Source organism: Microcaecilia unicolor, chromosome 7, assembly GCF_901765095.1.
Source record: "Microcaecilia unicolor chromosome 7, aMicUni1.1, whole genome shotgun sequence".
Lineage (NCBI taxonomy): Eukaryota > Metazoa > Chordata > Amphibia > Gymnophiona > Siphonopidae > Microcaecilia > Microcaecilia unicolor.
In genome coordinates, this window is record NC_044037.1 from 247,218,343 (window position 1) to 247,230,529 (window position 12,187).

At 42.0% G+C, this 12,187-nt stretch overlaps 1 protein-coding gene across 3 annotated transcripts in view; it reads right to left on the reverse strand.

Annotated features, from left to right (window-relative positions):
• The window catches only part of GPD2 (glycerol-3-phosphate dehydrogenase 2), a 271,268-nt gene that overhangs the window by 193,189 nt on the left and 65,892 nt on the right, over positions 1-12,187 (reverse strand). For all 3 annotated transcript variants that reach the window (XM_030208750.1, XM_030208749.1, XM_030208748.1), the window contains exon 3: positions 187-358. In XM_030208750.1, the coding sequence (XP_030064610.1) occupies positions 187-358 (172 nt within the window). The remainder of the gene's footprint in view (positions 1-186; positions 359-12,187) is intronic.

Consider the following 12,187-nt stretch of genomic DNA (forward strand, 5'->3'; position numbering starts at 1 on the left):
TGTGTCTGTGGAGTTCCCAGTCTGTCCGCCAGCCATGCTGCCACAATGTAATTAAATGAACATAGCTTGTCTTTAAAATGTTTAAAAATTCAACAGTGTAAATAAGCTACACACAAGGTCCTTTACTGTCTGAAAATCAGCATAAAGTGATCTGGAAAAAGGTAAACTAATATTTCTAAGTAGTACCTCGAGAGACAGCATCTAAAGCACACCCACATCCTGTTGCTCCTCCACCAATAATGAGTATGTCAAACTCTTTGGTATTTTGTAGAGTTAGAAGCTGAGCCTCTCTTGAGGGAAGTTCATATTGGATATGTTGCCTCCAAGGTTCGGCTGCTGCAAGACAACCAAGAGTAACCTGAAAGACAAAAAAAAAAGAAACACTAAAACATACTTCCAGAGGAGAAGGAACATTTTATACTATACTTAGGTTGAGGAAATGAAAACACAAACAAAACTATTATGGCAATTACAGAATGTTCATACAGCAAGAATATTAAAAAAAAAAAAAAAAGGCAAGGCTAGACATGATCAGTCAATTCCAGCTTAACTAGTTACATAGGTGGTGGTCAGGGAGCATGGGAATAAGAGAAATTATATTAATTTCTTCCCTTGTCTTTCCTTCCAATGCTTCCTAAAAAACTGAAAATAAAAATTAGATGGGGAAGCAAATATTGCTAGTTAAAATATTAGCGGACATGCTGTTGTATGTAAATAATAAAATGTGACCAGCCAATATTCAGCTGGAACTTCAGCTTATTGTTTTTTGGGTTTTTTTTTTTTTTAATGCCATCTGCCACAGCTGAATTATTTCATATTTGTATCCCACACTGCCAGCACTATTTGGATACTGGCGATATTTAGCCCAGTACCTACACAGCACACTGGATAAGGCAAGAACAAGTTTTTTTTATATCCTATGTCCAAATATTTATCCAGTTAATGGACTGAATATTGCCGCGAAAAGGTAACCAATAGAGCCAACCTCGCTTTGACCACCAACTGCCTTGGCACTATCCAGATAGTACAAGGACTGTCTGCAATGATTTTCAGCAGGATTATCAAGGGATGGACAGCACTACTTATAGATTTAGGTTTATTCAAATTTGCTATACACCGAAGCTTAAAGAGGTCACAGTGGTTTACAATAAAATAAAGCATACAAATAATAGTAAAAGAACTCCATCAATACATCACTCATTTCAAAAGAAAAGCATCATCTCATACATAACCTTTAGAATGTTATCTGTACCCCTTAACATTGTGCTCCAACAACAAACTCTCCCCCCCCCCCCCCAGACACAGGTTCAGGGAGGGCTGGGTCTCCAGCCCTCCTAACCCCCCAGCATTTCTAAGAAGTCCCTGGTGGCCCAGTGGGCAACTGATAACCCCCCCCCCCCCTAGCGACAGGGGGTGGGAGGTCCGGCAGACCTCCGGTCCCCCCGACCCCGTTTCAGGGGGGCTACAAGATCTGGTGGGTCTCCAGCCCTCCCTAACACCACCCCAGCATTAGCAAGAAGTCCCTGGTGGTCCAGTGGGCCCCCCACCCCCTCTACCTTGAGTTGGAGGAGGGAGGTGGCCTCCCTCCTCTTCCTTCGACGCTGCCACCTGCAAAATAGCATGTCCAAAAAAAACTCTGGCTCCAAGGATCCTATGATCCTGTTTGAGTTTCAGCAAAATTTTCTTTGAGGGGTACTGGGGAATATGCATATAGAAACCCCTCCCCAAATGAAGGAGAACAGCATCCAACAGTAGCCTGCCGTGTGATCGGAGCCTGGAGCAGAACTGAGGGGCTTTGCTGTTGAGATAAGTGACAAAAAGATCCAACGAGGGGATGCTCCACATTCTGAAGACTTTGCTGGCTACATGCATATTTAGAGACCACTTGTGTGGTTGCAGTACCCTGCTCAGTCTTTCTGCCAGTCATTTATCTTTCTTACGCAGGTATGTGGCCTGGAGGTCCATTCCCCAAAGGAGGGCCCACTGTCATATCTCCACTGCCTCCATAGAAGGTTGTGGGCCAACTCCAGGGTAATCTGTATTACATTCACTAGATTCCCCATCACCTGAGACTTCTGGGAAGCTAGAGTCCATTGGGCCTCTTTCAAGTGGAGACATACCATGCAAATGACGTGCAGTCGAGGCCATGTGGCCCATTAATCTCAACAGTTGCCGAGCTGACACCTGCTTGCTGATGCAGACCTACAAGGCAAGTATCATCAAGTTTTTTTTTTTACCGTTCTTCTCATTTTATCATAGCTTCCTTTTTTAAAGTTAAACGCTAACATATTTGACTTCCTATGTTTACCTCTTTGAAAGCAAATTTCAAAGCCGATCATGTTATGATCACTGTTGTCAAGCGGCCCCCGGACCACAACCTCCTGTACCAGATCATGCGCTCCACAAATGACTAAGTCTAGAATTTTTCCTTCTCTCGTCGGCTCCTGGACCAGCTGCTCCATAAATCTTACAAGTGCATTCACTATGCAGTTCCTCAGTACCTCTCCACTCTCATCTCTCCCCACACTCCACCCCGGGAACTCCGTTCATTGGGTAAATCTCTCGTACCTGTACCCTTCTCCTCCACTGCCAACTCCAGACTCCGTTCCTTTTGTCTTGCTGTACCATATGCCTGGGAACAGACTTCCTGAGTCAGTACGTCAAGCTCTATCTTTGGCCGTCTTCAAATCTAGGCTAAAAGCCCACATTTTTGATGCTGCTTTTAACTCCTAACCCCTATTCACTTGTATAGAACCCTTGTATGTTTTATCATTCCCACCTTATTAATTCCCTTATCCCTTAGTTGTTGTGTTTCTCTATCCTGATTAGATTATAAGCTGTTTCGAGCAGGGATTGTTTCTTCATGTTCAAGTGTACAGCACTGCATATATCTAGTATAACTATAGAAATGATAAGTAGTAGTAGTGGTTCATGCCATCAAAGCAAATATTAATCGATTATATAAAATAAGTGAAGGGCAATTTGTGATTTTCTTCCAGACAATGATGTACACAGTTAAAGGGACTGAGGGATCTGCAATAAATGTACAGAATAACAGCATGGCAACATTTTTGATACAAGATTTTACTATTGTTGAGTACTTTTGAAATGCCGTTCAAAATTTCTTTTAATGAATAGCAAGGAAGAAGGCAAAATGTGGCCAATTAACTGTATGAGCAGCATTAGCATACCATATGACACTAGTGCAAGTGGAAGAAGTTAATGGCTAACAACTTTCATATGGATAACACTGCCACATTCCACATCATGCCATCTCTTGTACTGGATGCTGTTGGTCACAGTGAGGAAAACTAAGTAATTCTACTTAATGAAGAGTGTGCACTCAGTGAGGATAGAAGCCAAACCTTGACAATCAGAAGAAAATCCAACTAAGCAAAGCCAGCATTAGCAACTGCAGGGCCCTGTTCAGACAGTTTGGTGCGTCCTCTCCTTCCCCCCCCCCCCCCCCGCCCCCCCGACTTAAGATTTCAAATGATGGGTCAAGGATGTATTTATTTATTTAAATCAAATTCTTTAATTGCCAAAAAGGCTATAAAAATGGCTCTGAGAAGCACAAAGCCAAACAGCAAGTGAGAGGGAGGATATGTAAGGGCTGGCTGGTAGTGATGTGGGAGGAGTATAAAGTGTCAGGGCTGAGAATGATTGCCAAGGGGGAAGGCAAGGAAGAGAGGAGGCGGCCAAGAGGAAGATGGAGATGGAAAGGGAAAAGCTTCAGCTTCTGTCAGCCACCAGTTGCAAAGCTGACTCAGTTAAACACGGGGCACTGAGTGGCCACCCCTGTTGTCCTTGCTTAAAGCCAAACCTACAACTGTATTTCTACTTTCCTCCTTTTTCCAGTCCTTATTCTTTAAACTTTATTTTTCTCCTCCCCATCAAGCTTATCAGTGCCCCTGCACTGTAGGACAGTGAGCTGACACATACAGTCTTGCTCACTACTTCTCCGGGTTTAAAAATGAAACCCACAGAGAGGTTTTATAGTAATATAACACAACACTGATATTTAAATACTACTATGACCATAGCGTTCTAAGCAGTTCACACTTTCATCAAGAAACCAGGACAATCCCCCAGGATTGCACAATTATCCTCATTCATGAAGTTGTTTTCAACAATAAGCTAACCTTTCACAAGCAACTCAATGCTGTCGTTCGCTGGTCATTTTATAAAATTGATCCGCTTCATCCACTCCTTATTCCAGCCATCAGCACTCAATGGCTGAGACAGGTCCCAGCAGCCATTTTGTGACTGGAACCAGCACGGGCAGGAGATACCCAGCTCTCACTCCTCCCACCCTCCACAAAACAAGTGACCAGCTCTCTCCCTCCCCCCCTGCAACACAAGCACCCGGCTCACTTCTTCCCCCCCTTGCAACACATGCACCCAGCTCACACCCTCGAACCACCCCCTGGCAGACGCCCAGTTCTATCTGCCCCCTTCCCCAACACAAGACATCCAGCATTCTCCCCCTCCCCTTTCCTGGCCAGCCTTAAAGACAAGAGAAAGGAAAGAGCAGATGTGTTATCAAGCAGCAGCAGCCACCTCTTCTACTGCCTGGTGGTGAAAGTAAACACAGGCATGGTTCAAGTTTTACTTTCAGCACTGGGCAACAGATGAAGAGGCTGCTGCATGATAGGCAGCTGCTCTGCTTTTCTTCTACTTTTCTCTATAGTAAAACTGAGTGTCGGCGGGGTGGGAGCAGGGAGAAGGAAGAGAGAGAAACATGTGCATACATATGCACGTCAGAGCTTCTCAACGTGGAACAAGAGAGCCTGTTGCTGTTGGTCTGCTTTGCTTTGTGCCAGCAAAGCCTAAGTGCCAGGTTCAATTTTTAAGTCACCATACCGACCTGGTATCTGGGTTTGTCAAGCCTTGCTCTAGAGATATACTTCAGACACATCACCCATAATCGTGATTTACATAATTAATCGCATTGCAGTGTCTCCTGCCTCTTCCAAACATCTCTTCTGCTCTTGTCTACTTCCAACCCCATACGTGATCTGGTATCTTTCCCCACACCCTACGCTGATCTACCTTAAAGTTGGTCTTCTATTCATCCACAGTTCCAACAGCATTGCACATACACAGCCTGTGGGCCGGTCTAAAGCTTTCCCTCTGACCTGTCCAGCCCATGCAGAAACAGGAAGTGATTTCAGAGGAGGTGGGACAAGCCAAAGATAAAGCTTCTGGAGAGAGGGAGATTATAAGTCCTTTAGGGCAGGAAAGGGGGGATGGGATTTCATATACCATCTTTCTGTGATTAGAATCAAAGTGGTTTACATATTAAATACAGATACTTATTTTGCACCTGAGGCAATAGAGGGTTAAATGATATGTCCAGAGTCATAAGGAGCTGCAGTGGTAAATAAGTAAATAAATAAATAATAAATAAATACCTTTAATTGTACGATTAATTGCAATCATTTTTTTTATTGTGAGATGTTTTAACTGAAATGTAGCCCTAGTAAATTCCATTCTGAGTTGGGCCACCCTTGGCATCTCTGGTTTGTACCAGAGGCAGTGGAGACTGAAAATGACTTCCCAGCCTACTATTCTAGCCATTAAACCACTCCAAACTCCATGCTTACCCACAAGCTATTACTGCCATCATACCCAGTGCTAAGCCCCGCAGTTTTCTCCACGCTATGTCTGCACAGGAACAGTGTGTGGAGGGGAGAGAGGAAGCCATAAATGAAGATCCCTAGAGGAGGGGCCTGTAAAGAGAATATGACCCTATGAAAATAAGAATAGTAAAGAAAAGTGAATGGGGTCCATGGTAGGAGCACATAAATGTATATTTGTCCACTGCCCAATATGATTCAAAGTTCAAATATATATATCAAAATGGATAAGTCCCTCTTTTACGGATCTTTTACGGATCATTTGTAGAATACCAAATGTTACCAAATATCCAATTCAACCTTGTGGGGCTAATTAGCATGTGGCGCTATAGAAATTATAAGTAGTAGTAGTAGTATATAAATCGTTACAAGAACCATCTTTTGTTTACCTATAAACAATAAAGTTCTACTAGTATATATAGCACATTTATAAGTACAATCTATATATTACTTTTAATTACTTATATTTTAAGTATATCATATATTTTAAAAAAAATGTGCGCAATATAACACTTCAAACATGCTAAATTCAACAACATATATCCTAAAAAAAAGTCTTTACTTGGGCAAGGTAAATAAATGTTTGATAAAATCCACATTTAAGATTTTCTAATGTCAGAGAACATTTTATTCATTTTGCATGCAACACTCATTCTAAATGATTAGATCAATTTTCCCCGTGCTCATGCTCCATTAGACTTGCAAATTTAAAACCGTTCCTAGACATTTGCAACTTACAGTGTTACAGCAAACAAGATCTAATAATTAGTGTCTATTTCTGAAAGAAGTGCATATTTAAAGACCACAGGCAATTAACAACCAGGTTGTCCTGTAATCATGTACAGTATTAATTGGAGTATAGTGTAGAGTTTCATGCAAATGACTTCATAGACACCAAATGCTTTCATTTTCTTATGAATTCTGGCCTCTATATTTTCAAATTTCTGGTTTCTACTCTGCAAAATTTCTTCACTATTCAACTGAACAAATATCTGGAAATATCTGGTCTGGAACACTTTATTGGTACTAGCTTTATCTCACTGAAATTTGCTCATTCATATTTGGTATGCATATCAATTTTGCAAAACAGCAGCTTAAATGATTTGATCAATGGCTTAAATACACTTAAAAATATTGGACAGATCTTAAAGGGGGAAATTCTATAAATGGTGCTCAAAAATCAGTACTCTGAAGCTTGTCCCTCCCACCCCCACCTCGAGATCCAGCAAAAAAAAAAAAAAAACAACAACTTTGCCAGTGTGTCGAATTGGACCCTCAAATATTACAGTGACTGTTTGGGAACCAGGTGGCTCTTCGGAAGACTGAGCACCAACCCCAGGGACTGTAGAGTTGAATTACTCTGCATGTAGCCTGGCAACTGTCCTGAATCTACAAAGCTCTGATTATCCAGTAGTCCAGGTAAGGATGGACTCAGATTCCGTCCTTCCTCAGGAACACCGCCACTACAACCATGACCTTGCAAAAGGTCTCTGGGGCCGTAGAGAGACCAAAGGGTATTGCTTCAAACTGGAAGTGCTGATCTAGCATGGTAAAACAAAGGAAACACTGATGTGAAGATCAGATGGGAATATGGGCCTCCTTGAGGACCAACAAAGTGAGAAACTCTCCTAGCTAAACTGCAGCCATGACTGACCACAAGGATTCCATTTGGAAATACTTGACTCTCGGAAATTGGTCGACTTTCCTGAGATCAAGCACGGGACAAAAAGTTCCCCCACTACTCTGGAACAACGAAGCAGATTGAATAACACCCCTGACAGCGCACAGCCCAAGGAAAAGGTACCACTACTTCCATGAGCTGCAATGATTAAAAAATATCCTCCCTTTTGCGTAAGGCTTTGCACGGGGAGTCCAAAGAATTTGTAGCCTTCTCGGATAATGTCTAGCACCCTTGGAGTGTAGTTATAATGGCCCACTCCACATAAAACTGGGACAGACACCCTCCAATTACTTCCAACAAAGAGTGGGCTGGAACCAAGTTTCCAAGTTTATTTAGAATTTTCTATCTCGCTGTCAGGGGAACCATCAGGGCAGCTTACAATCTAAAAATGGCAAAAATGGGAAATGCTAAAAAAAAGGAGAATGGAAGCAAGGAAAAGCTGGGGAAAGGAGGGAAAAACTACATAATTTCAATAGAAAAGTATGGTGGGGGGAGCATAAGGGAGGAAAGACTTCTCAGGCAATCAGTACCCACTGAACCGCTACTTCAGCTATCATTGCCATCTATAAAAAGATATGTTTTGAGCTCAGATTTAAAGATATTAAGAGAGGTGTGGGAGCATAGACAATTAGGCAGGGCATTCCAGAGACAGGGACCTTGTACTGAGAAAATGGCATGTCTTGTATGTTTGTGGGTAATTAGATGGCAGGAAGGGGTAGGAAGCAAATTTTGGGCACAGGATCTAAGAGCATGAACTGGGCTATACAAAGTCAAGAGGCAAGAGAGATAAGGTGGTTCACCAGATGTGAGCATCTTAAAGACAAGTAGCCAAAGCTTAAAGGTTATACGATGGGTTATTGGTAACTAGTGTGCATCTTTCATACGGGGAGTAATGCAATCATACTTCCTGGCATTACAAATTAGAAAGTAGTATTTTCGATAAGTTGTAAATGTCGAAGATCTTTACCTCTTAGGCCCTAGTATAAGGAACTGCAGTAGTCTGAGAAATGATAAGCGAATGGACCAGAATGTTAAGTGCAGGAAGAAAGATCAAGGAGAAGCAAGAGGCAGGGGAAGAATGAGAGGTCTGGGTAGAGAATCCTGTCTGAGCAAAAGGACTGCTTTGGTTGATTCCGGGGCCTCTGATGAGCAGACCAGGTCTGTACTTCTTAGAGTCTTTGAGCCGAGCATGGACTTGATTCGACCTGAAAGAAGACTTTGGCCTATCATCAGGCAAATGCTGTGTTTTAAAATCTCCCAGATCCTTAACCAACTTGTCCAAAACCTCCCCAATGAGGCATCTGTCCATAAATGGTAGCTTGGTAAGACACTTTATGGAGGCAGCATCCGCCGCCCAGTGGTGCAGTCACAGCAAATGTCTATAAGTAACCATTAGGGCCATTTAGCAGAGGCTAATCAAATCGCACGAGTCAGACAAATAGGCCAAATCCATCTCAATAGATGGGAATTCCAACAAAACTGGCATATTACTGTCAACCAAAGCATCAGCCGCTTGCTGGACCCAGCTAAGGGAAGCCCTGGTTGCATAGGAACTACAAATTGCAGCTTGCAAAGAAAGGGCTGCCATATCAAAGGAGAGTTTCAAGGAAAATTCTAGCCTCCTGTTTTGGATATCCTTTAGAGCTAAGCCACCTTCCACCGGGAGAGTGGTTTTCTTAGTCAATGCAGTCATCAAGGAATCCACCTTTGGCAACTTTAGTAAATCCTGGTGCCTAAATATGGGAGTCAAAATCAGCATTCAATGCTATTTTTAAAAAAATGAGCACCCATTATAGCACTGAGCACCAATTTGTTTACTTTGTTCAAAGGTGGCAACCTTTCCCTTCAACATATCTCAACAACAGCTTCTCATGATCTGAAATGGACCTACATCTAATACTCCCTACTGGTAGACCTCCAGTGACTTTCAACTGGACCACAGAACCAGAGACTGGAAAGTAAGACTAATAACTACAGTCTCCTGTGCTAGATAATCAGCTATGATGTACTTCCACAAAATTACAAGCTGTTAAATTTCATTATAGCCAGTTTGGAACAAGCTATAGGAAGAGCAAAAGGCCAGCCCTGCTTGGTTTAAAGACTATTTTAAAGTCTGTTCTTGAATCAGTTTAATTTCTGTACACTGGATATTCACCACAGTAACATAAATTTTAACCACAAGGAATTTTATACATAAGTTGCAAAAAAAAAATGATTGCTATTGCTGCAACCAGGAATTAAGTAAGGTGACTGTGAACAGTTTGTATGAACTGATTATACCCCACAGTCAGAGATTAAGAATGATTTTAGGGAACAAAAGTTTTAAGATTTTAAAGCAGGGGGACTAGGGTAACTATTTAAACTGCTGATATTCCAAAAACGTTGCTGCTGCCATGAAACTGAAAATAAGAATTCTGAGATACTCACTTTTAAAATTGGTGGTGCACTATGGACACTATAGAGACAATTATGTAACAGGTTGCCTCCATTTAGGCATCTGAATAACGTGGGGAGTGAACCTTAAGGCATGTAAATTTCAGTGACCCATTATGAAATGAGGGAATATGCTCATGCTTTAAAGATTAACAGCAAATATAAAACAGCCCAAAGACTGAAGTTATAAGATCATGGACATAGATGGAGTGAGCGTTTCTCATATTTGGATGATACCTCTTACTCTTCCTGTGGAGGAATTTATCCAGAACTAGAGTGAGAAAATTCCAGCTGATTTGCAAAAAGGAATCAGGAAATCAAACAGCAGTTTATGTCCACAAACGTGAAATTAAAAAAAAAAATCTAGATGACCCATCATAAAGCCTGACCCTCCCCCCACAGCCTTGACCTTCTCTAAGCTGTCTCGACTGCCCCTTCCTAGCTTGTACCCCCTTCTCCTCCCCTGGTAGATTCACCCCCCACCTTACTCTCTGTTTCCTTACTGTCTTCTCTCCCTACCCCTGCATGTTCTCCGCTTTCCAGAGATCTGTCTTCCTAACTCCCAGCAAGATCCCCAGGACTATCCTACAAATCACATGCCGACATCTCTCCCTCTTTTTCCCCCACAGTCATAGATTACAATAACCCGCCCCCTTCATCTATTGCATGGCTAAAGGAAGTAAACAGCTGCACCATCAGGCCATGTCCTTCTCTTCCTCTACGAAACTGGGCTCAACTGCTGATTTTAGCTGTACAAAACTCTGTACTACTATATAGTTCAAATAAAGTCTGGCCCTGTACAGCAGAGAATGCAGCAGACTACAAATTATGTACAGCCTTCACTACCTCCTCTTGCCATGCAACCACAGTGGCAATGATGTTGTTCATTGGGGCGAGTGGGGAGTCAACCAGGAAAGCTGTCGCTTCTGCAATTCCTATGCAGAGTTCTGGAGAGACAGAATTCTGCACTGTACAGAATTCCCCCAGGAATACTGTGAAGAAACAGTGTGTTTTAAGCCTGTAAAATGTATTGGATATTTTCCTGTTTAATTATGTCTGAAGTGTATTTCTCTTGTTTGGCCAGCAGATGGTGTATGTTTATGCCTAAAGCTCTTGCAAAGGACTGACTTCTTTTTCTTTTATTTGGCACACAGATAATAAAAAGTGCCTTGCAGTGATGTAACCAGTTTTTATTTGAAACTTGACTGTTCTGGGCTCTGATTGGCCTAGAGTTTTGAAATTACCCAGCAGTTATGGCTAGCTGATGCTTCAGTCTTAGCCAGGGAGAAAGAGAGACAGATCTCTTTTTCGAGGCTCGGTGAATTATATGCCCTGTTCTTCCCAGGTACTGTTTAGATATTATATAGATGTTTAGTTAGTGTTATAATTGATCCATATTTCAGTTACCTGTTATTGTTTGCCAATTGCACATTTTTGTCCACTGTTTCAAGTTCTGAGAATAAACACAATTGTTTGTTTGTTCTGCCTGTCTGGACTGATAAAGAATAGTGGTGTTTTTTGTGTTGGGTCTGTGAGTGCTTTCTGGGAACTGTGGGACCACTAGGAGTGTGGTTCTAATAACCTAGAAATCACTGGGAATAATTTGAGAGCAGAAGACTTGCCCAGAGACAGTTGTGAACCAGTTGGTTGGAGAAGGGTGCTAGTGTACAGCAAAGAAGCAGGCACAGGCAGACCTGAGCTGTGCTGGGGATAGACCCTCTAAGTGGCTGTGGGGTAACCCCAGGCAGGTGGCTAGGCATTTCAGCCCAAATATTAGATATTCTTACTGGGGCAAAAAGCAAACTACAGGATTGACTGACCACCTGTTTCCCTGAAGAATTTCAGGCTTTCATGAAATCAGCCAGTTATGAAAACACAATAGGACAGAACAATGACATTGGCTATTAACTTAATTCACATGGTACAATTATGCTTTTCTGGTTAATCTGGAAAGAGGGAATGGAAATTCTGTTTTCATTAGTGTAATACACAAGCAGAAAAAGTGGATTGAAATTTAATTGAAGACATTCAAAATATAGCTATGAAAGAGGACATACTAAAAATAGATGATTTTCATATTGTCTGCAGAAGCGAGTCCAGCTACAAGTGATTTTTTGGAGTTATCTATGGAAAAAGGGGCGGAGACCTGGAATGAGAGACTGTGTGTGATTCTTCATAGGCTTGCTCAACTCAGCCCTTTGTAGCTTAAACAAGCTGCTGGTAGCCTTGTAGGCATATTTTCAAAGCACTTAGCCTTCCAAAGTTCCATAGGTTTCTATGGAACTTTGGAAGGCTAAGTGCTTTGAAAATATGCCTCCTTGGTATACCTGAGGTCTCCAATTACTGAGTCACCATTTATGTCATCACAAATGGTGCTGGCGTAAAAGCTGCACTCAGGAAGACTTTAATGTGTTTAGGGCTGTGATTTACAAAA